Source organism: Saccopteryx bilineata, chromosome 6 (assembly GCF_036850765.1).
Source record: "Saccopteryx bilineata isolate mSacBil1 chromosome 6, mSacBil1_pri_phased_curated, whole genome shotgun sequence".
Lineage (NCBI taxonomy): Eukaryota > Metazoa > Chordata > Mammalia > Chiroptera > Emballonuridae > Saccopteryx > Saccopteryx bilineata.
In genome coordinates, this window is record NC_089495.1 from 124,908,160 (window position 1) to 124,931,578 (window position 23,419).

The window sequence follows — 23,419 nt, forward strand, 5'->3', positions numbered from 1 at the left end:
ATTTTGGTTGCCTGACTTGTAATTTTACATTTGCTTTGTGGTTCATAGTGCACTTTGACATCTTGTTCATAATCACCGAGAGGTGCAGTGTGCTTACAAGCTTTGTGCCCGCTGTCACCTGCCTGAGTAGTCCCAGTGACAACCATTGCTTGTGTGGGACCGAACATGTAGCAGGCCTGGCCTCCAAGTCTGGCTCCCCGGTCACTGGGAAGAGCAGAAGCATCTGCAAACCAGACTGTCTACAGCAGTGGGTGCACGCCCTGCTGAGGACCCTGCTCACGCTCAGCTGTGACCCAGTTTGGGCATCAGAAATATTGGGAAAGAAAAGAGTAATGACAGCCTTTTGTGTCCCCTAGACATTTTATTGCTTTATTTTTGTACTGTCACCTTAGCTAACTTGCAAAGCACTTAGTGCACAGAACCTGCAGTCCTGAGTAAAGCGGCGCACTGTCAGCACAGCGTGTCTCGGGGCAGTCAGGAGGTCCCCCAGAACACTGGCCGTGGACTGAGAGTTTAGTGTTGGGGCTTGTCTCATCAGGATTACAGATAGTCTCTTGAAGACAAACCAAAGTGTCCTTTGTGGTCCCTTGCTCAGACAAGCAGACATTTTTAGTCTCCACTCCTATGGGTCAAGTCCTTGTTTCAAGACTATAAGACCCAAGTTGCCCCTCAGGCAAGGTAGCATACTCCTGGCTCTTTAGAAAGTTCAGAAGGAGAGCACTGAATGGGTCGTAATCAGGAGGAAGAAATGAAAGACCAGAGAAAGAGTGAGCTGGGCCAGACAACGCACTTGACCTTCTAAACTAGTATGAACCTGGAGGCAGCCCTCTGCCAGCACTGCAAGCCAGTGCTTCAGGTGCTTGTTTGACGGCTGTGTGCAGCCACTGAGGGAAGCAGACCACCAGGTCTGACTCTGGAAGAACAGGTTCTGCCTCAGGAGTGTCCTGCAGAGGCAGCAGGCTTCATGCAAGAGGCAGCACCTGCCCTGGGCCTGGGAGGCCAGATTGGATGTTGATGGGCTGGGAACAACAGTGAGCCAAGATCAGGAGTGACTGCCTCGTGACACCTGGTGGGGTGGGGTGAGGGTCCAGTAGCCATGGGTGAGAAGAAGCCTTGTTGTCTGAATCAGGAAAGCAGTCGGTTCAGAGCTGCACTTTTTCCTTGTCCTGGCAACGGCACAGAGAATGACAAGGCAGATGCTCAGTGGTGGCAGCGGGACGTGCACAGAAAGGACGTCACCAGAGGTGGGGAGAGCTGCCATGGCAAGCTCTGACTCCAGGGACACGAGAGGAGAACTGCGCTGTGGAGGAGCAAAGCACACAGGCCCCGAAGAGTGGGCAGACAGACGGGCGTTTCGGGAAGTCTTTACAGGAATGGTACGTGGGGATGGGTCAAGAAAGCCCTGCAGAGGAGTAATGAGGGAAACGTGCAGTTAATGAAATAGCTTTGCCCATCATGGTTCACCGCGGAAACACCGTGGACAAGCTCTTCCTGTGTGGGACTATCCTTGAACAGCCTCCGAGTATGGCTGCCTGGTCGCCATGAAGAGCAGAAGCGTTTCCACATACCCCGAGTGGGAGGCCCTGCCTTGGGCTTAAGTGGCATCTCGGGTGCTGGATGGAGCAGAGAGCAGTGGTCCTCAACATGTCCGACTATTTGGATATTTTTTAAAACCTCGATGCTAAGGCACACCCCAAACCAATGCAGCCAGCATCTCCGGGGGTGGCCCCATGTGCCAGAGCTTCTGAAACTCCCCAGCAGAAGCAGGGGCATAGAGGGGTCTTGTCATCAGGCTGAAACAGCTGTCAGCTCCCACCCATGGTAACACCAAGTCCCAAGGTCACTTGGCCTCAGCTGGCATTTGTAGGAAGCTCTTTGTTTTCTGTTTTTCTTTTAGTCACGCTGTGCCGGGCACGCTGCTAAGCACTGTGTGGGAACTGTGGCCTTTTTCCACCAAAGGTCAGGAGTTGGGCAGGTCGAGGGTCAGACCCCAGGTCCAGACAACTGCATAGCCCATCTCAAGTCAGCCCCAAACGGCTCCATCATGGAAGAAGCATAGCAAGACAGTCCTGCTGGAGGGCATGAGGCCCCGTGTGCTCAAGACAAGAAGAACCAGCAAGCACACAGAGGGCAGCCGGGCTGACACTGCAGGCGAGGCCCACAGGCCGCGGCCCTGAGGCTGAATTTCTGCAGAAAACTCAGCTTTGCTCTCTGGATCTTGCAGATGATTGTGTGAGGCCCACCCAGGTTACCAAGGTCTCCTTCAAGTCAACATAAACATATCTACAAAATTCCTTCACAGCAGCACCTGGCCTTGCGCTTGAGGAAGTAACGGACCATCCCATGGTAACCCAATGAGAACGTCCTGGGCAGGCCTGTCGCCATCACTAGCTTGTTCTGACCTCAGAGGGGGTGCAAGGCAGGTAAGGCGGGCTCCATCTGCCGTAACTGTTGGTGACACCAAACAAAGTGGTCACTTTGTGTCCATCCACCCAAAAGTGTATCTGTGACTATCTGGAGCAAGGTGTCTGGATGAGTTTGGCCCAGAGACACAAACCAGAGTTGTCACCCAGGATCAGTGCCAGCTACCTGCAGAGGCCTCTAAGCACCCCCTGGCTGGAATGGGCCACAAGCCCAGGGATCCTGATGTATCAAGGACAGCAAGGGAGCCATCCCCCATGTGCAGAAGTCAGGTTGACACTGGGTGAACCTAGAGCCACATCAGCAGACAGCATCTGCCCCGAATATCTGCCAAAAACGGAGCACTCCAGAGGACTGTGCTGGGAAGGGGGCCCAGCCTGGGCCCTACTGGCACCCTCCCTGTGGGTCTGACCTGGCCCTCCCACCACCACTCCCAGGCCTGAGCTTGGCTTTTCCAGGTTCCCTTCTGAGGTGTGGAGGCATGGGGCCCAGTGCCGCTCCACTGTTTCCCCACCCAGGGCCAGTACCCAGCTCCTGCAGCCACTAGATATGGCAACTATGACAGGCTAGTACCCTCCTCCCTGCACCCTTGGGCACACGGCATCCTACAGGCCTGGTGGGACCTGGGGGTCACCCCACCTGCCCCAAGCAGGGACTCGCTGCCCCTCTGCCTGGCATGCTACTCTCCCCATGGCTCATTCACAAGTGAAATGTCATCCCTCAGTCCCTCCCTAAATTTTCTCCCACTCCAATAACCACAAAAGCCCCCTGAACACCCTCCCCCAAGTAGTTGTTCCTGCCTGCTGACTCAGGCTGACCCAGGTCAAGCTGGGATGTGTCCATCCTGCCATCCAGAGCTCAACCAGCAGAGGTCGTCCTGGGCTGAACGCAAGAGCCTGGTTTATCAGGATTGAAATAGCCCCGAGCAGGGAGACGCTGAAGGAGCATCCTGGCACTTGGTGAGGTTGTAAGGCCCTTTGTGGCAAGGGGCGGAGCCTCAGAGAACCAGAAGGAGGAGCTGCACATGGTCCATGGGGCAGTGGGAGGCAGGCTGCCACACCTGGACAGGCGCGGGCATGAGCACAGATTCCCACAAGATGAACCCATTTTGCAAAACGTATTTCATCAGAATAACTGGTGTCCCAGGCAAAACGGTCCACTAGGGGTGCCCCAGCCCCACTGACCCACCCTCCAGCTCCAGCCCTGGATGAGCTGTGGAGTCCCGTCAGCCTTCCCATGTCCCAGTGGGGTCACGCAGAGGGGGCCAGCATGGTCTCAGGTTGATGTCTGTGTGCCCAGGGCCATGGGAACTGACTTGAGTGGGTGAGCAGATGCAGGGCTGCCAGGCTCGTCGCTGTCCTACCAGGTGTCCCCATCGTCTATAAGCAGGGCTGAGGGCATCACAGCCTCCTGGGTTCTACAGACCCTGCCAGAAAGGGAAGTTGGTAAAGGGAGACCCTGGCTGAGACCAGATGCCCAAAGCCTTCTTTCTGAGGGTCAACAGGCTCCAGAGAGACGTGAAGGGCTTGACAGAGGCCAGGAAGAGCCCAGGAGCTCAGTCCTGCAGACCTGAGCCGGCCACCTGGCTAGGTGTGTGTATTCCTGCATGTCTGTCTGTCTAGGCAGCAGGAAGATATCTGGACTCATCTCTCTTTCCCTGGGCCTCACCACAATAGCTGAGATGAAGAGTTAGAGGTAAGGTGCTTCCTGCAAGCCCAGGGCAACCAAAGCTGCATTTCGGGCATTGACCCCAAGCGGGGAACAGACTGGGGAAATGAAAAGGGCCAGCTAGGCTGCCCCCTCCCCCAACTTTCGGGAGGAGAGGAGGCACAGCCCAGAAGGCCAGCTCCACCCTGCCCCTGCACATGGCTCTTTCATTTCCACTTTCTCCTTTGTCACCACACCCAACTGTCTCCTCCTCCCCCAGGTGCCCCACACATGTGGGGAGGAAAGTGAGACAGGAGGGCAGTGGCGTTCCAAAAGGTTGAGGGCCAGCCAGGGAGCCAGCAGCCACTTCCCTCCCATCCCCAAATCAACTCGGGGCCCCAAGGGAAGAGGCCCAGGGGTCCAGCCCCTAGTCCCTCTTTCCCCCACACTCACATATGGAGTTACAGAGTAGCCCCAACGCCCCCCCCCCCCAAGCCCTTCACCTGCTCCTTTCCTTCCTGTCGTAGACGGAGTGAAGCTTGTTGGTTAAGAAGATTTTGTCTTCCCCCTCCTATAAATGCCAGAACACAAAAGGTAAGAATGGAAATTGTCCATCTGTACTGCCCTGTTCTAGACTGCCCTTGGGGACGCTCATAAGGAGTATTCAATATCACAAGTGAAAAAAGTTTAAAGAAGGGGGAAAGAGGCACCAAAACAAGGACAATGGAAAACCTAAAACCAGACAGTGGGCACGTATATAAATCTATGCTTCCTAGTGGCCAAGGTGGAAGGGACATGGGACAAGCCACACACCAAGGGCCCCAGAACCAGCCTGACTCGATTTAAAACTGGCCCCACCACCTACTAACTCTGCCTGGACAAGTCACCTCCTCTCTGACCTCAGAGTCACCCTGCGTAAAAGGGGGATAAGAATGTCACAGGGCTTGTATTAGTTTCTATTGTTGTTCTAACCAGTCAACACAAACAGTGGCTTAAAACACAAATTCATCTTTCAGTTCTAAAGGTCAGAAGTCCAAAGTGGGCCTCACTGGGTTAGAATCGAGGTGCCTGCAAGGCTGTGGCCTTCCTTAAGATCTAGGGGAGAATCTGGCCTCTCCACCTCCTAGGACACCACATGCAAAGCCAGCAACAGCTGGTCAAGGCTTTGAAGCCTGTCCTGGGGGACCCGGGCTCCTTGGACAACTGAATATGGAAAGCACGCAGAGCTTAGCACCTAAGGTGTGTGAGCGCCTGGTTCACCTGGGGGAGCCACTTAGGCCTTCTTAGCCACCTTCCTGTCCTCTCTCCTTTGAGATGGAGTTGTTGGGTACAGAGGGCTGTACACATGAGTAAGAAGTGCAGGAAAGCCCACCTGGGCAAGGCACTAGCTGAGCTCAGACCTGTAGCCCCAAAGATTTGGAATTGGGGGCAGGGCTCGGCCTTGGGTGGACACTGTCAGCTAAAAGGCCGCCTGGAGAACAGTCCTTCAGTTCCCAGGGAAAAGGGGCAGAGCTGGGCTTCCTGGCTCCCACTCCCACTTGCTCTGCTCCCACCACCCCGCCCACCTGGTCCCCGCGGGCCGCAGGCGCTCACTGCCCAGAGCACAGAAGCAGTTTCTGCTTCCAGCAGAGGTCTCTGGGCAATCACCTCAGTGAAAATGCCCAGCCTGACCTCTGCTCCCAGTACCCCCACAACACCATGTTTGTGGCTGGCGGTGGGGGGGGGGGGGGGGCTACTTGTGTTATTCATAATCCCGTCAGAAGAGGGCGCCGTGACCTAGAGGTCTGCCTGCTTGGAAAGGGCTGACCCAGAGCCCTTGCCCCAACACCAGCAGCTAGCAGCAGGGTCGCAGGCCTGCTGCATCGTAGCCCACTCCACCTTGCAGGACATGGTCCTGACCCCCGAGTCCTTTCCCAGGGTAGAGACGGCATGGAGGATGCAGGCACCAACTGGCCCCAAATCTGAGCCCAAAGGTTAGGGGGGGGAGACAGGCATTGAGTTCATACGTGAAAAACTTGGGAGGATGCCTGACCTGTGGTGGCGCAGTGGATAAAGCGTCAACCTGGAAATGCTGAGGTCGCCGGTTTGAAACCCTGGGCTTGCCTGGTCAAGGCACATATGGGAGTTGATGCTTTCTGTTCCTCCCTTCTTTCTCTCTCTCTGTCTCTCCTCTCTCTCTCTCTCTCCATCTCTCTCTCTCTATCTCTGTCTCTCCCTCTCCTCTCTAAAATGAATAAGTAAAAAATAATTTTAAAAGTAATAAAAATTTTTAAAAAAAAAAGAAAAAGAAAAAGAAAAACTTGGGAGGAAAAGGAAAGGGGGGGATGGCAGCGAGGAGAGTGCTGTTGGGCCCTGGGGGCCACTGAGCATTTCTACGGAGACCTGCTGTCCCCTGGGGCAGCCAGCCCAGCCCAGGCAGAAGGGGATGGGGTGAAAGGCCGAAGTCCTGCTTCACATGAACGTGCTGACTCACAGGACAGGGCCAGAGCAAGGAGAGGGCGCCCTTGGGAAGGAGGGACATCTCACAGGGCCAGACAGGCCTCCTCCCAGGGTGGGCGCTGGGTGGCCGAGGCCTGGGCTTCCCTGCGTCCTGTCACCCTGCTTCTCCCTCTCCAATGATGAACTGCCCGGCACTTAATATGAATGTTTTAATCCCAACCCACGTGTACCTGTTTGCGAAATGAGAGCACTGAGCTGGGTCTGTATTCCGACCCTGTTCCCTGGGGGATTCAAAAGCCACTCCGGGATCTTGAAGACCCTCACTAAGACTGTGTGTACCCACACATGGTCACCCCTAAAATGCCGTGTTGCTCTACTGTGGCTGGAATCAAGAGTTCAGGGGCCCATGTGCCCTGCTGTCCCGTGTCCATCGCTTCATACAGACAGTGTCAGTCGGTGTGATTGGTCTGGCAAATAAACCTTTTCAACAGCCCAGGTTGGGGGGCCTTTGGGTGAGCCAGCAGGTGGCCCCTGGGCAGGAGCAGTGAGAGGGGCACTCACATTGCTGATCTGCTCCTTGAGGAGGCTGATGACCTTCCGCTGGCCCTTTACCACCTGGATGTTGAGGTAGATCACAGCCCTGTGAGAGACGGGCAGCAGGTCAGGCCAGACCCCTGCAGGAGCCCAGGGCAGGGGAAGGTGCGAGGGGGCCCTCCCTCCTGCCTAGCACTCACAGCAGCAGGGCTGACACCAGGTAGATGGGGAAGGTACTCTCCACCAGGTAGCGGTGGATCCAGGGCAGCCAGGAGACACTGGGGCCTGCCCTCTCCAGGCGGCGCACCCACACCTTGCCTGCCTCATACATGCTGCCCAGCGTCCGGAAGGGCCCACAGAGGCTCGAGGGCCTTACCCTGCGGGAAGAGGGCAGCCTGAGCCTTCAGCCAGGCAAGGGCAGCCTCCACATTGCCCCAAACTATTGCCACCAGCTAGCCACAGTCCCCAAGACCCAAACCAGGCAGAACCTCCCCAAGTCCTGGGTGACCCGCCCATACCAAGGCCAGCACCCACTCACTGCCAGATGGCGTAACAGAGGAAGATGGCAGTGCCCAGGAAGGAGGGGAAGCAGAGCAGCGAGATGAAGACGGTGCTCATGTGGGAAGCCAGCCAGGGCCTGCGGGGTGCCTGGCAGTTGGCCATCAGGCTTGTCTGGGGACAAAGGCTGAGCTCTGCCATAGCCTGCCACACCCTGTCCCCTGGCCTCCACCAGGGACGAGGGGTGGGGGTGCCTCAGCGAGAGCCCAGGACAGGGCGGGCAGCCTGCAAGAGAGAAGCTGAGCCCAAGGGCTAGGAGGGGAGACAGGCACGTGGGAGGGAGGAGGGCTTGTCCGGGTCACCCGTATGCAGAAGAGCTGGTAGTAATGGCCACCTCTTCTGGATTCAAGGTCTCTGCTGGCCAGATACTATACCCAGCACTTTACAAATGTCATCTCCAGCCACACACCCCAGTTCAGTGTCTCCACTGTGTAATTGTCATCTCTAACCATCCCCCTGGTGCGCTGTCCCCATCGCACAGAGGATGAAATGGAGAACCAGGGAGAAGAGCCTGGCTCTCACCACTGAGTACCCCTGAGGACACAGGACAAGTCACGCCCCACAGCCAGCGGAGCTGAGGCTCAGAGCACCTCCCATCTCCCCCGCCCTACACCCAGCACACGGCACCCAGTAATGACCACGGGCCCAACAAGACGCTGCCCAGCCTGCCAAAGGCAGTGATACCAGGGGAGGGGGCCATGGGACTGGCCCCAGAGTGTGGCCCTGGGCTGCTAGCCCCACACCAGTTGGGTCAGGGGAATGTTTCCAAGTGCCAGGACTTTGTGTCGGCCGGCTGGGCGGCACGCCCTGGCTGCCCTTCAAGGGCCCGGCTAACATCGTTACCTTCTTGACATAGAAGAGCAGCAACAGCTTGATGATCTGAATGGCAGGCAAGAGGGGCGAGAAGAGGACCCCCAGCCTGGGAGGAGGGGAGAGACTATGTCCAGAGGCCTGTGCTGCTCCCCAGGCCCAGAGCAGCCACCGGGCCTAGCTCGGGGTTGGAACAAGCTGCCTCATGCCCTCCCCCCCTCTGCCCACCCCAAGGCCAGGAAGAATTCAGCAAGACTTGCCACTGAACTGGTGCCCTAGGAGGGGAGGGGTTAGGGCCCATGTCACCCCAGGATGCCAGGGCTGGGCCTTGTCGTGGTCCCAAGGGAAAAGGGGCTCAGCCATCCCTCAGGGCAGGGCAGTGGAAGGCCACTGGAAGATGCTCACCAGGTCATGGTCTGCCCATAAATCAGTTCCAGAACATTCCCAGCAATGTCAAACTCAGGCTTCCCCCTCCTAAGCTTCTTCTCAGAGATGAGCCTGGGGCAGAGGAATTGAAGGGACATTCAGCAGGGCCAATCCTAGAGACGAACCCTAGTCCCTAGGCCTAAAAGGCAGCCGCCCCCGAGGGTGACGCACACACCCGGCCCACCGCAGGCACTCAGCAATATCCAGGGGAGATAGATGGCACCTTGGGGTCCCCACCTGCTTTATCTCAGTTCTTTTTCTAAGTACATACAGATGCACCCAGGTGTAAACACACACAATTGGCATCAAACTTTTTAAATCTGAATTATTAAATTCATACGTTCTCCAAGAAAACAGAAGAGGCAACTAAGAAGCTCCCGCGCTGCTGGCACCGCGTGGCCCCGAGCACTCGGACACATCTCCCCACTCTCCCTTCCTGTCCGTTCTTCTCTGCACTGGACCAGTGGTCGGCAAACCGCGGCTCACGAGCCACATGCGGCTCTTTGGTTGGCTCTTTGGTCCCTTGAGTGTGGCCAGCTTAGCAGTACCCTAGTTAAAAGTTCATAACAGTGTACCTACCTAAATAGTTTAAGTTTAAAAAATTTGGCTCTCAAAAGAAATTTCAATCATTGTACTGTTGATATTTGGCTCCGTTGACTAATGAGTTTGCCAACTACTGCACTAGACTAAGATTATATTGTACACATCACAGAAAAACCTATTTTCCTTTCCAACCTAAAAATAGGTGAAGTCCAGTCTCATATTTTCCCAGTTTAATTTGATCTTTTACAACAGCTGATGTGAGCAGAGACTTACAGTCCTCATCTGGGAGGTCAGAGGCCTGAGAACCTCCCGGGGGCCCCGCCCTGCCACACAGGTGCCAATGCTCTGAGCCCTTCCGAGGGTGGGGTGAGGGCAGGGACCTATGCTCACGGAGGGGCCTCACCTCCACACCAGCTCCCCAAAGAGCGTGTCTAGCAGCATGAAAATGAAGTCCATCACCATGAGCCGGTACAGCTCCTGGCCCACAAAGTTCTCCCAGCACTGGAACAGACAGGACCTCAACACCCCCGTGCCCGGGTGCCCCACCTACCCTGCTTGTCCAGCCCACCTGGGGGCCTCCAATCTGCCTTTAGACCGGGCCAGATAACGGTAGGGCAGAGCAAGCAGGTGGGGCTGCTGCTGCGAGGGGCCCTCGCTGCACCCGCCCTCGGGGCCAGCACAGCCTCCCCCAACGCCCCCCAGGCCTACCCTCACCTGGTCCTCCAGGGTGCCCACCCTGCGGCCCAGCCAGTGGTAGCAAAGAATCCCCAAGATGACCGTCTTGAGGATGAGGTTTCTGTGGAGGGCGAGGCATACAGGCTGAGGGAGGGGCGCCCCGCGGAGAAGGGCCGCATCCCAGGAGGCCCCACCAGCTCCACTTGGTCACATACCTGCAGATGGCCACATACACCTCCAGCACGGGGGAGTCATGCCGCTCCAGAGCAGCCAGACTGCGGTACAGGTAGGGGGCCCCCACATTGAGGAGGCAGACCACCAGGGGCAGGGCCAGCAGTGCCCACTCCCGATCAGCAGACACGGAGCTCTGCTAGGGTGGGGGGATGGGCTGCAGTCAGGGCAGGCTCCTGATTCACAGGCAGGGGCCAGGTCTACCGATAGGCCCTGGAAGTGTTGGGCTTTGGGGAGGGGTCCCAGAGCAGAAGGAGGGGGTGGAACTGGCAGGCAGCACCCTGTTCCCTCAAGATACATCCACCCCAGGCCTGGTGTTCAAACCACACAGGAAGGAGGGTGGGCCACAGGCCTTAGAAGAAAAGGGAAACAAGAAGATGAGAAAATGAAAGAAAAAAAATAGGAAACCGCATGGCACAGGTCGAGGGGAAAGAATGAGGCCCTCTAGGGGCTCCCAGGTCCAGGTGCAGGGTAGGGGCCCCAGCTGACTTCCCAGCCGGGCAAATGCCGGTTACCGAGGCCCCTTTCCAATGAAGCGGAATTCTGACCCCATGGCCAAGCCCCCAGGGCTCCCCACCCCATCCCTTCACCTTGATCATGTGTTCAGAGAAGGCATAGACGGCCACGGTGCACCCCAGCGCGACCCCCAGGCACAGCAGCCACACGACCCCCAGCGTGGCCACCTGGCGCAGCCGCCTGCACCTGCTCCCGCGGCCCCGCTGCCGCTGCCACACGGCCAGCAGCTCCTGTGGGCAGCAAGGCCGTCACTCACTCCGCAGCCAGCCATGCAGAGACTTGCAGACACACAGGGAGACTTAGAGGGACTGAGCCCTCCCAACCTACACTGCCTGTCCCTCCCTCAGCTCTGGGGCTCTGTCTCCAGGCCCAGAGAACACAGAATTCGCACCCAAGGCGGTAGCCTGTGCTCAGTCCCCACCAGCCCCCATGTGTCAACCTGTTCCCACTCAGCCTTGTGTTGCACCCTGAGGCTGACCTCAGCCCCTCCCTTCCAGCCCTGCCTTCTGAGCTGTCCTCCTGTTGCCGGGAGGTCCCTGCCCATGGGACCTCCCAGAGGCAGGGAAGACCCACCCGTTAGCCAGAGGAAGGCTGTGAGCTCCCCTGATGCCCGTCCTGCAGCACAAACCCGAGGAATGCAGAGACGTTCCCACGAGGCCCAGCTCAGCCAGCCTCCCACCCTGTGGCCTTTGGCAAGGGAATGAACCTCTGTGCCTCAGTTTCCTCACTTGTAGCATGGGGAGACAGCCGTCCTTACCCTGGGCACAAGGATTCCAGGAGATGCCCCAAAGCACACCTAGCCCTCTCCCTGTGGAGTACCGGCCCTGGTTCTGCAGCCCAGGGGTAAGGGCCAATGGATACACCGAGTCCCCACAGGATAGAGGGCAGGCTGTCATCTAAGCGTGCCCACAGAAGCCCACTGTGAGCGGTTTTCTGTTGACATGGCTCCTGCGTGTCCAAGGGCAATGGGCACTACTGCTCACTAGCATACAAAAGGCAGCCCCAAATGAGGGAAGTGGACAGGAGACAAAACCAGGAGGATCTGAGTGTTGAGTCTCTGGAACTGGGAAGCATCTGCCGGTCACTGTGGCAAGACAAGACTCCCACCCCTACATCCAGTCCACGGCAGCACAGTTCTGGCTGTGTGGTTCTGAATGGAGCACGGGCCAGATCTTCAAGATTTGAGCAGGCTAGGACTGGTGTTCTAAGGATTCAAGGTCAGAGGGTGGCGGCCCTGGGCCCCTGGAGAGGTTCACCTTCAGCTGAGTTCGAATGTTGTCATGTTGGAGGCGAGAGGCCCATTTCTGAGTCACCTTGTGATCCCAGGAGCAGAAAACGGTGATGGCATGGGCCCCTGAGGTGCTGCCCACCCGGTAGCTCTCCCCAAAAGAATGGGACATGCTGTGGCAAATAAAGCAGAGTGGGGGGAATGACAATGAGGGGACAGGGAACAGAGGCTGGGGAGAGACAAAGCTGGGACAATCCCTGCAGCCAGAACCCACTATCCACTGGGAAGAGTCCTCTGGCCATGGATTGGCCCCCATGCCCGTCCTCCAGCCTAGCTCTTGGCCTCCTGGTGTGGACATTTGGCCACTGTAGATCAGCCCTGTCCAAACACAGTGTCAACCAGCCATAAGTGGCTAGAAGAGGGGTGGGGCTCCATTCTCCACTGACATGGCCAGCTGCTCCTATTCAGACTTGGCTATACAGTAGAAGCTTCTGGCTCACCTCAGGGCCTTTGCACTGCCTCTCCCGATAACCAAGACACCTTCTTCTTCTTCCCTGCCCATTCTTACTTAGCTTCCCCTCTGAGGCAAATGCCACCTCCCCTAGGAAGCCAGTCTGATTCCTCCCACAGTGCACCATAACTCCTGGGCACACACTCAGTCACCCTGGATTTCCCCGGGCTCCAAGCCAGCCTGTCTTCCCCTAGACAGCAAGCTCCTCAAGGACAGGCACTACGCTCATTTATCTTCCTGCCCTGAGCCCAGCCAGTGAATTCGCAGGGTGGATGGATGAAAGTGTGGGTGGAAAAAAGCAAGGAAGGAAGAAGAAAGGAAGATGGGAGGGAGGGAAGAAAAAAGGAAGGGTAGGTACATGGTAGGTGGATGAATGAATGGTACATGGATGAATGAATGGATAGTTAGATAGTTGAAAGGATGGAGTGATGGGTGGGTGGGTGGGTGGGTGGATGGATGGATGGAAGAATGGATGGATGAATGGATGAATGGATGGATGAATCAATGGTACAGAGTCTGGGTCCTGTGGTGGAAGGCGATTACCTGTACACCAGGGTAATGCAGGTGATAAAGAAGGCTGCACCCACAGTGAAAAGGTAGGCCAGGGGCATGTTGTAGGGCAGGCCGGCTGCCTCAGGGGTGCACAGGCCACCATCCGGCGGGCTGGCACACAGCCGGTTCAGGGTGGCATTGCTGTAGTAGCCGTAGTACAGGACAGAGTCAGTGAAGTAGCCCTGCTGGGAGGAAACCCAGCCAAGTCAGGAGCCCTCCCCCGGCCCAGCCCACACCTAACCCACCCTCAGGCTTCAAGAGGTAGAGGGCAGGCCCCCAGGGGGGATGGCCAGGGCACAGCCAACAAGGACAACACAGAGGTAGACAAAAATCCACAGCCATCCTGGGGTTTCCCAGGCCCCAGTGACACTGGACAACAAGGATTGCTGACTATGACTCACGTGGAGTCACAGCACAGGATGGGGGTGGGGCTCTCCCCAGGAGAGGCTGGGACATGAGGGTGCCCCACCGGCTCAGAGCCCCTGGCCCCACCCCACCAAGCCCTCACCCCACCAGTGAGGAGCTCCAGGCCGGTGAAGGCAGGGGCAGAGCCCAGGGGCGCTGGCGGGAAGGCGGCCTGCACGCCCACAATGAAGGCCAGAAGAGGAAGCAGCAACAGCACGTTGAAGCCCAACAGGGTCTTGAGGAACAGGAAGTAGGACAGCACACTGGAGCCGAACTGGCCACCGATCCGCTTCAGGGCATAGTGCCATGGCGCCAGGGCATGCAGCCTCGACAGCAGCACGAGCCCCAGGTTGTGCAAGGCCTGTGGGGACAGCGACAGGGAGGTCCTGCAGGCAGGGTTCTTTTGGGGGGGGCCCCGAGCCAAAAGTTCAGGGCCCCAGTGTGGAGGTGCAGGGGGCAGTGGTGGGGACACCAGTAGAGGACAGGGGTATGCATAGCACCAGAGCTAAGCTGAAGGCCAGGGGACTCCACGAGCATGACAGCAGAGGAAGGATGGGTGGCCACCCCCAGCCCACCTGGCCCCATCCCAAACGGAAGCCCAGCCCAGGAGGCTCCTACCAGGACACAGGTGTCATGGAACCAGCTGCAGCAGGAGAGGGGACCAAGGCGACCCTGCTGGCCCCACTGCTTCCCCTTCGGGGCCCAGGTCTCTTCTCTGCAGGCAGAGGCAGCATCAGGGCCGGGCCAAGGTGGGGCTCCGCTCCCTCCCAGGGACCACCCACCACAGGCTCAGGGCCTTTCTAGCCCAGCACCCAGCCCGGGAGGGGTGGGCACTGACCGCAGACAGCGTTTCTCAGCCAGGCTGAGGGGCATTCCACGGAGCATGTGGTCCTGCTGTGCCACCGTCAGGCCCTGCAGCTCCTTCACCAGGAGGACCCTCTTCTCTGCAGAAAAGAAACAGGAAGCCCTGTCAGTTCCTGGAAGCATCTCTCCCTCCTTCCCGCCATTGTGACCATGACCCTGAACAGGCCTACCTGCTACCCTACTCCACCCCAGGCCTCTGCTCACTGTGCCAGGCCAGGATGGTTCTCTATGGCCATCAAAGCCAGACCCTGCCCTGCCCAGCCCAATTGTCTCACACACCCACCCTCTGAACCCCTTCCATTAAGTTCTCAGCACCCTTTCAATGTTCCCCCTCTTGGACTCACACTCTCCTCCTGGGCCCCCACAAGCACCCCCCTTGTTCTGACCCCCAATGACCTGAGCCCCGCCCACCTCTGATCAACAGCGATGGGGTCCCAACCCCACCCCTGTCCCCCACCACTTCCCACCATGTCATCCGCTTCTTGTGTATCTGGTTCCCGTTTCACTGTGCAGACAGTAAGCTGCGTAAGTGCCAGAACCAGTCTGCTTACCACCATCACAACCCAGAGCTGAGACCCACATCTGCAGCGCTACAAGGACTCGATAGATGCGTGGGGCGTGTGAACAAATGTTCCTAAGTGCCTGCCTCTCAGACCCAAACCCTTAAAAGCCCAAAAGGCCCCCACTTCTTTCCCAGTGGCAGGAACACCAAGGTGGAACACCCCTCCAATGAAAGAACCTCCCAGCTGGGTGCCATGAGGCCTGGCCAGCCCAACCTGCCCTCACCGAGGCTCCAGCCCCCACTCACCCTCCTCCTCAAGGGCCGTGGAGTCCAGTTCCAGGTCATACAGGCGGAGGCTGGGCCGGGCTGAGCGCCCCAAGTCCCTGAGCCGGGGCCGGCTAGCCCTGCGTCGCAGCCTCACAGTGCGGTTGTAGTACTGGGAGATGATGGCTCCACGGCTGCGGCCTGTGGAGGCACTGGTCACAGGGCTCAGGCCTCAACTCCCCCTTCTCATGTGATGGCAGCAGCCACCCCCACACCTTCCTAGGACCCAGGAGGTCCCTTTATAAGAGACATCAAGCACTACTGAGTTTCCAAGAACCTATTTTTATCCCTGTGACAACCCTGGAGTCATTTTTAGAACCCAGCAAGGCTGCACAGGTCAGTTGTGTCCCTCTGTGCAGCAGACGGGGCATGAGAGCTGAAAAGACCTGGCTCGATGGGAGACCCCGGGAGACCCCGGGCAAGCCCAGGAACTGAAGTCAACACCAGGGGCAAGGGCAGAGGGTCCCACTCACCAATAGTGCGACTAGGCATGCTGGCCAGGATTTGGAGTGTGGCCGTGCTGTGGGCAGCGGCACCCTCGGGCCTCAGGAGGGCCTGGTGGGCACTGCCTATGAAGCAGGAAGACCTCTGTGTCCAGAGGTCCTGGAGACACTGCTGGCCAGCAAGCTCTCCCACCCCCTCCCCGCCCCCATCCCAGGCCTGCCGACTGCTGGGAGGGATGTCCTGAGAGGTTGAGAAGGCTCAGGGCCCTGCCCACTCCGTCCCAGCACCTCGACCTGGGCCAGGCAGGCTCACCTGAGGCCCTCAGGGTTCCAGCCCCTGACCCCCTCTGCTGCAGCTCCAGCCCTTCCTGAGCTGCCCACTGGCTCTGCTCCTGGATGAGCTGGTGGAAGGAGTGGTGCATCTCACTCTCATCATAGGGGCTGGGCTCCGGACTACTGCAGTGAGAAATGGGCGGGGGCGGGGTTCAGGCTGGGGCTGACCCAGGCTTCTCCCCAAAAGCCTGCGCCTTCCAAAAAGCCATGGTCCAGACGGCCTCTCCCTGGGGTAGTACACCCAGCCCACAACCCCACAGTCCCAGAGCACTTACCCTTGATCCTCTGGAGTTTCCGAGACATTGAGGACAAAGGCCATGTCTGCTGCCTACTTTCTGCCAGTCTGCCGATTGAGAGCAGCTCAGAGCCTGGACACACACAGCCTTCAAAGCCTCCTGCTGCCCATCTGATGAGACCAAGAGTTGCCCCACAACCGGCCTTCAATGCCTGGCACGTGGCCAAAGTGCCCGTTCCCTGGGGACCATAGGAGGTACCATTCACAGCCCAGGCTGCCAGAGTCCCTGCCCTGCCCCCTATCCACAGCCAAACATGTGATCCGGTGAGTGGCGCCAAATAAACCTCACGCCAGAATGTACTGAGGGACAGCCCCTTCCACTGCCCAGGAAAGGACAAGGGAGGGACAGGCGGAGGGAGTTCCCCATCAGACTGCTCAGTGTTTCTGGTCCCTGGGAAATGGGGAAGGGGTGGGGTGCTGTGGACACAGCCCTCCGGCTCTAGGGTTCTGCCCTCGGGTTCTCATCTTTTGGTGAGAAAGGTCAGGACAGCTCTGAGACCTTCCCTATGCCCACCCTGTAACCCCACAGCACTTCCCCTCACAGGAAATCCCACCCCACCCCTGCTCAGGCAGAACAACACAACCTCTTCCAGCTGGGTCCCACCCAGGCAGCATCTCACATACACACACACAGTGGTCACTGCACCCCTAGCCTGCAAGGGTGCAAGGCAGGGTGTTCTCGGGAAACTAACCCCGTACATTTTGAAACCAGTCACCAGTCACCCAGGGCAAGCCCACCAAGGCAGCTGGCTGGGGGAGGGGTTGGGCATTAAACAGACTGCCTTTGTCCAGCCTTTGTCTGATCAGAGGTCTCTGCAATCACCCAGGACAACTGGAAGCAGGGTGGCTTTGTCTGGACTCTTCACCCCGTGGGAGTGGGGTGGGGGGAGCAAGCTCCTAGCCACCAGCTGATTGCTGCAGGACTCTGCCCCAGCACAAGGGCCAAGCCTTCAGTCTGTCCTGTCCTCTGTCCTTCCTCTCCTCCACTCCCAGAGTGCCCAGACAGAGCAGGTCCTGCTAGGACTGTGCCCAGACAGAGTCCTCACTTAGAGGTATCCAGAATGTCCAGTCTTTGAGCCCAGGCCCCCCTCCCCACTCCCCTTCCCTCCTGCAGGAGCACAGATCGGGAAAAACAGCAGAGAGGGTTCAGAGGTGGGAACTCCTCAGCCTGGAAAGTTGTTGGCAGGGTCCTGACAGTGTGCTCCCCAATCCAACCCCTGAGCTGGAATCCTTCAGACTGACCCTCCCAAGCCCCGATCCACTGGCCTCACAACACACAACACACAACACACAACACACCCGGTCTCCAAACAGGAAGGCCGAAGAGTGGAGATGGGAGGAGCAGGGAAGCAGGAGGCGGTCAGAAGCTATGGCCTGGTCCCAACTGCCTTCCCCCAGAGAATGGGGGCTCACCTGGGCCCACCTGAGCACTACCCTGGACTTACTCTAGCTGGTAATGGTGCTCTGACACCCTACTCCAGGCCAGGTCTGGTCCGGTGAGTTTCTGGGTGCACCATTCCTGAGCCGTGAGCTAGGTAGGGAGGGGCAAGGGTTGGGCCCTTCCGGGTGGGGCCCCTCCCAGGAACTCCACTGCAGCAGTTCCCCCTGAGAGAAACTTATGCCCAGATTGAACCATAGCCAAGCCTCTTCGCGCAGAGCAGGAGCAACTCGGGAGCCCCTCGCCCTCGGCCACCACTGCCTCACTCCTCACTGATGGTCAGTGTTACCGGCTGGGGTCACCCAGCCTCCCCACCTTCCCACCCCAGACTGGGTACACATCATTGCCCTCTCCTGGGTTGCTGCCAAGCCAGCTGGGGTGGGCTGGAGGCTGCAGTTTCCCTGCTCCCACCCCCCCCAAGAGAGTCAAACCCCAGGATACCCAGGAGCCTAAAGAAATTTGCACGGGGTGGAGCTGCCAGGCCGGCCGGGAACTGCTGGGGCTGGAAGGAGAGCACCGCCCCCACGCCCCGGAAGGGGTGCTTCCCTGGGAGGTGCTGAGGAAGAGGGGCCCTGTCCCCAGAAGGCCACTGGGTACTATGGTTGAGAATCCACCACCTGGGAGAGGGACTCAGGTTACAGGAAGGGAGTGACCAAAGGCCCAGAGGGAGATGTACCGCCCAGTGGGGCCCACGTGGGAGCAAGCCTCAGGCCTCATGTGACCTGGCTTGGTCCTTGGGCACACTCTACCTCTACTGGGGTCTCCTCCAGCAACTATGCCCTCTCTCTGCCAACTTCAACAGTTCTTGCACCCCACCCTGAAGTCTGGCAGAATGAAGGCTTGAGTGTCTATATCTACTCCAACCTCTGGGTGAAGCCCGCAATTTCTATAGGACTCAGTTTCCCTAAGTTTCAAAGGGGGACAATAACTGCAAGCCCTGCCTGACCTGTGGTGGCACAGTGGATAAAGCGTCGACCTGGAAATGCTGAGGTCGCCGGTTCGAAACCCTGGGCTTGCCTGGTCAAGGCACATATGGGAGTTGATGCTTCCAGCTCCTCCCCCTTTCTCTCTCTCTGTCTCTCCTCTCTGTCTCTCCCTCTCCTCTCTAAAAATGAATAATAATAAAAAAAAAATTTTTTTTAAAGAAAAGAAAAAAAATAAAAAATAAAAAAATAACTGCAAGCCCTCCCACTTCCCAGGATAATTATCAAAATAACAGAGTGCTGCAAAGCCCCACTAACACAGCACCTTATGACACCAGGTTGGGTAACCCCTGCCTTTTTCTTTTTCTTTTTGTATTTTTCTGAAGCTGGAAATGAGGACAGTCAGACAGACTCCCGCATGCGCCCGACCAGGATCCACCCGGCATGCCCACCAGGAGGCGATGCTCTGCCCCTCTGGGTCGTAGCTCTGTCGCGACCAGAGCCACTCTAGCGCCTGGGGCAGAGGCCAAGGAGGCATCCCCAGCGCCCCGGCCATCCTTGCTCCAATGGAGCCTTGGCTGCGGGAGGGGAAGAGAGAGACAGAGAGGAAGGAGAGGGGGAGGGGTGGAGAAGCAGATGGGCGCTTCTCCTGTGTGCCCTGGCCGGGAATCGAACCTGGGACTTCTGCACGCCAGGCCGACGCTCTACCACTGAGCCAACCGGCCAGGGCCCAACCCCTGCCTTTTGACAAACACTCCCCAGGCTGGCTGGCAGAATCCAGGTGATCTACCCCACCCTGATCTGGGCATGGCTTTCATTGCTGCTCAGCCAGGAGCCCCTGAGGGCTCATCCTGTGCACTGGTTGGGAGGAGGGGCAAGGTGGCAGAAACTGACACTCTGGCTGTCCCACGGTCATTTTCCATTTTTCTTCACAAGCCAGGGAGGTAAGCACGTCCCTAGTTCACAGATGAGGAACCTGAGGCTAAGAGGTTCATCAGCCTCCAGAAGTCATCCACCAGACCTGAGTCTTGTTCAGTTCCCCAACTCTGCCTGGAAACCTGACTTTGACAAAGCCTGGCAGAAGGCCAGAAGAGAGGATCCCACAGATTTGAGACAACAGGTCTCCACTCTGGACAGTGGTGAAGGGATACCCTTGGTTGGGAGAAGCCTTGAGGGGCAGGCAGGGTATGAGTGAGTTGGAAGGAGAAAAGGAAGGAGGCTGCCAGGAGGGAAGAACAGGTGGGCACAGCCAGGACACCCAAATGGAGACACATGGTGCAACCCAATGGGAAAGGGGTCCTGGGACTGAGGTTGGACAAAGAGGGAGGGGCCGGAGTTGGGGGGTATTTTGCAGCTGTCAGTGTGGTCCTCAGATACAGTCTCAGGCTGTATCTTGGCACGAGGGCGCTGAACATAGCAGCCCAAGCCTGTCCAGTCTGTCTCTCCTCCCTCTTCTCCCCACCTCCCTGCACACCCACGCTTCAGCCTCCTTTCATGATGTCAGGCCTAACTTGAAGGTCATCTCCTCTGAGAGGCTTTCGTGGATTGAACCCTATTAGGACACCTGCCATATACATTTGCCAATCTGTCTCAACTCCTCCAAGTCTCTGATCCCACTGTGTGCCCAGCACCAACCCCCCACCTGGGGCCTGGCATAGTGGAGGGACTTAGCAAACCAGAACAGGGCCAGGCAGGGAGGCAGAAAAGCCACGGGAGCTCAGCTATGAGATGGCTGGGCCCTAAAAGTGGAGGAGAGAGAGCGAGGAGGAAGGCAAGAAGCTTGAGGACTCTCAGGGGATCCCAGGAGAGCGAGAAATGGCCACGGTGACTCAAACATCTTAACTGGGCAGGCATAAATGGAGTTCTTCCCTAAGTGCTCTCAGCCCAGGCTTTGGCATGAATGCCAAGGACAGAGGCGGGAAGTTAAAAAATAACGGTCTGATGTGATAGGGCCCACCCAGTAAGTCACTATCATGCTCTCCGAGCAAAGCCAGGGCCACCGGCCACAGGCAGATAAGGGCCAGGCCCCTGTGGCCCCCTGCCCCCTGCCTGCAGCGCCCACAGCCCCACCGGGTCAGGCTTCAGCTCTCCAGGCCGGAAGGGCGGGGCCCAGGCCAGCGGGGCTCCGAACTGCGAGCTGCCACAGTGCAGACCCTGGGCTCTGGGAAGCCCCAGCCGCTGGAGCTGGGGTCCCTCGGATTCGGCTGGGCCTGTCCACGTACCACACGGGGAGGGGAAAGGCCGAGCCTGCCCAGCGCGTACTGGGGAGGCTGAGCTAGCTGCCCGCGCCTCTCACCTGCCACCAGCGCCTCGGGCCCCGCAGGAAGTGCCAGCCGTCAGTGAGCAGCAGAGGAAACTGCGGGAGGTGGGGGAGGGGAGCGAGGGGTAGGAGGCCGCGCTGGAGCTGGGGTTCCTGTCATGTGACCCCCTCCCGCTCGGCTCTTCAAGCCCTGCCAGGCGTAAAGGGAACCAGTCCGAAGAGGGTATCTGCTCTGGCCATTTGTTCCCTTGTCCCCAGGTGAGCTGGGTGCAGAGTAGGGGACAGGAGTCCGAACGTGAGGGGATAAAAGAGAACTGAGGCGGAGGAGCTGCTGGGGCTGGGGCCGTGGTTGCAGTCGCTACACAAACGGCAGAGGAGTCCCATCGGCCCCTTCGTAGGACTGGGGCGGTAGTCACACCTCATCTGGGGTCCGAGGGAGACAGGCCGGAACCACAAGCTAGACAGAAGTGGGTTTCAGCACATCCAGATCTGTGTGCTGCAGGGTACCTGATCCTAGAAACTGTTGGGTTCAGGATAGGGACTGCTTCCTCGAAGGAGAATCAGCACATGAAGAGCTGGAATTGTCTCTCACACAGGGTGACCTGGAAGGCCAGCAGCCACAGGTAGCAGGCAGAGTGGGCCTTGAGTCCAGCGTGCCTTGGCTTGGGCTGTGAGGGTCCCGTCTTTCCGTGCCCTTTCCACCTTTCTCCCTATTTGACAGACAGGAAAAATGAGGCCCCTCGTGATGCGTTGCTTTGGGAGGTGAATGAGGACTGAGGCCCCATCTCTTCCAGCAGGGTTCTTTCTCTTCATTTCTGGGCATGCCAAGGCCAAGACCTTGAGGCTCACACAACAGGCGCCCACATCCTTCCTGGAAAAGGGGTATTGCAGCTCTTTGCCCCAGCCTCCTCCTCCCCAGCAGCGATGCTGCGGCAGTGGTCAGTGCTGTCGGGGCAGTCTCCCGGGCAGCCAGAGCCAGAACCTGAGCCTGCGGGGGAGGAGTTGTGGGAACAGGAGATGGAGTGGCTGCACTCCTCCCAGGCATCGCTGCGGATGCTGCCCTATGCCATGGTGGACAAGCGCCTCATCCGGTGGGTGCCAGGGTGAAGACACAGCTCAGGCCGGCAGTGGGGTGGGGGGATGGGGGTGGAAATCAACTGGGGCTGCTCTGCCTGGCCTGGGTGTACACGGTGAGTGACTCAGGGGCACCCCCATCACCACCCCATCCCAGGCAGCTGCAGGAGCCCGAGGGGGCGAAGACCTCATACTGGCAGCAGTGGCGGCGAAGGCGGGGGACTGCGACTCGGCGCCTGGGGGAGGCAGCACAATGTCTGGCCCAGATCTTTGGACTATGGGAGGGGGCACTCTACGAGATCGGGGGTACGACCTGCACCCCACCTCCCGCCTCCCCTCTCTGGAGTCTCAGTGTTCAGTTTAGAAATGGGAGGAGGGCATCCCCCTTGCCATTGCTTCCCTCTGACCCAGCCAACCAAACTCCCCATCCTAACACACATCCCTCCACACCAGAGATGAGGACTAAACCTTGATAGAGGGCAGCACCCCCGGTGGCTGTCAGAGGTAGTTAGAGGGGCCTCCAGGATGGGACTATTAAACAGAGGTGCCATAAGGCTGATCACCCACAACCGGCTGGGTTGGTCAGCCCTCGGATTCTAGCTGGTTTCAGGCTCAGTGCCTGTGACTCACCTGCTGTTCTCCCCATAGGCCTCTTTGGCACCGGAATCCAATCCTACTTCACCTTCCTTCGTTTCCTGCTGATGCTCAACCTACTGACCCTGCTTCTGACCTCCAGCTTAGTCCTGCTGCCCCTGGTCTGGCTCCGCCCCCCTGACCCAGGCCCCACCCTTAACTTCAGTGAGTTCCTGTCCCACAGAGGGAACAGTGACCTGGAGACCACCTACACCCTGGAGTGGTCGAGGCTCAGAGTGTTGGGAGATCTGGGCTTCCTCCTGCTTAGATCCAGCCCTGGGTCTCCACTTGAACAGGCTTCTGCATAGCATGCCTCCCTGGGGTTGGGGACTCTGGAGTGAGTAGGGGCAGAGTCCCACTTATGCCTTGGGGGTCCTTTCCTCTTGCCCTCTCTCCCTCCTCAACAGCCGTCCAGTGTCCCGGTGGCTCCCAGCCCCAGATGGGTTTTCCCAGTTTCCACCATCAAATTTGGAATGTTTTAACTGGCAAAGTAAGTGGGCTCCATCAGGAGAGCTGGGGAATCCAGGGAACTGGCCTGAGGGAACCCCAGTCTAGTGGACCCCCACTTCTTCAAGGACATTTTGGCTTTTAGGGAGACAGTCTTAGACCAGCTAGCTGAGCCAGTGATGGGGTCAAAGAAAGACTGAGGCCACTCACTGCACACAACCCAGGCTTAGGGACACATGCCCAGTGCTCAGGGCCCATCTGGTGTGGGAGTGCAAGGGACAAGAGGGGACAAGTGTCCAGGAATCTGAGATAAGCACCACCCCACCCTCATCCCTGAAAGGCACTTGGTGGTTACCATGCAGTCTCCTGTGTTCCAGCCCTTTCTCT

At 58.3% G+C, this 23,419-nt stretch overlaps 2 protein-coding genes across 17 annotated transcripts in view; one reads left to right on the forward strand and one right to left on the reverse strand.

Annotated features, from left to right (window-relative positions):
• Positions 1 to 16,368, reverse strand: TMC6 (transmembrane channel like 6). Of its 10 annotated transcripts, none has more exons than XR_010726299.1 (21): positions 16,238 to 16,368; positions 15,943 to 16,085; positions 15,660 to 15,755; positions 15,169 to 15,327; positions 14,335 to 14,440; positions 14,115 to 14,211; positions 13,600 to 13,857; positions 13,083 to 13,276; positions 12,057 to 12,201; positions 10,875 to 11,030; positions 10,269 to 10,423; positions 10,093 to 10,174; positions 9,782 to 9,879; positions 8,815 to 8,907; positions 8,443 to 8,518; positions 7,580 to 7,713; positions 7,242 to 7,418; positions 7,069 to 7,147; positions 4,572 to 4,639; positions 3,610 to 3,847; positions 1 to 2,448 (listed from the first exon to the last, which is right to left on the reverse strand). XR_010726299.1 is itself a non-coding variant. In XM_066237846.1 (21 exons), exons 1-20 carry the CDS (start codon positions 16,279 to 16,281, stop codon positions 3,781 to 3,783), a joined length of 2,427 nt encoding a protein of 808 aa, XP_066093943.1. In that variant the 5' UTR covers positions 16,282 to 16,368; the 3' UTR covers positions 1 to 2,448; positions 3,737 to 3,780. The 10 variants fall into 10 exon arrangements, 8 of the variants coding, with proteins under 8 accessions (XP_066093943.1, XP_066093947.1, XP_066093944.1 ...); XM_066237846.1 differs by having other exon boundaries at positions 3,737 to 3,847; XM_066237850.1 differs by having other exon boundaries at positions 1 to 3,847; positions 10,269 to 10,420; positions 13,083 to 13,273.
• TMC8 (transmembrane channel like 8) overlaps positions 16,362 to 23,419 on the forward strand; it is a 13,058-nt gene continuing 6,000 nt past the window's right edge. The window contains exons 1-6 of one of the 7 annotated variants that reach the window (XM_066237857.1): positions 16,362 to 16,521; positions 19,555 to 19,757; positions 21,673 to 21,969; positions 22,110 to 22,258; positions 22,601 to 22,750; positions 22,993 to 23,075. In XM_066237857.1, coding sequence (XP_066093954.1) covers positions 21,803 to 21,969; positions 22,110 to 22,258; positions 22,601 to 22,750; positions 22,993 to 23,075 — 549 coding nt within the window. In that variant the 5' untranslated portion in view covers positions 16,362 to 16,521; positions 19,555 to 19,757; positions 21,673 to 21,802. Of the gene's footprint in view, positions 16,522 to 17,810; positions 17,974 to 19,554; positions 19,758 to 21,065; positions 21,137 to 21,472; positions 21,502 to 21,672; positions 21,970 to 22,109; positions 22,259 to 22,600; positions 22,751 to 22,992; positions 23,076 to 23,419 lie in introns of those variants that run through there. The other 6 variants (XM_066237858.1, XM_066237859.1, XM_066237860.1 and 3 more) reach the window with 6 other exon arrangements.

Excerpts from the sequence above, each read along its gene's own strand:
- TMC6 (XM_066237846.1), bottom strand. The coding sequence starts at position 16,281 with ATGGCCTTTGTCCTCAATGTCTCGGAAACTCCAGAGGATCAAGG. Across the intron at positions 16,086-16,237 it reads GAAACTCCAGAGGATCAAGG|TAGTCCGGAGCCCAGCCCCT; the intron begins GTAAGTGCTCTG and ends TTCTCACTGCAG. Across the intron at positions 11,031-12,056 it reads ACATTCGAACTCAGCTGAAG|GAGCTGCTGGCCGTGTGGCA; the intron begins GTGAACCTCTCC and ends TGCTGCCCACAG.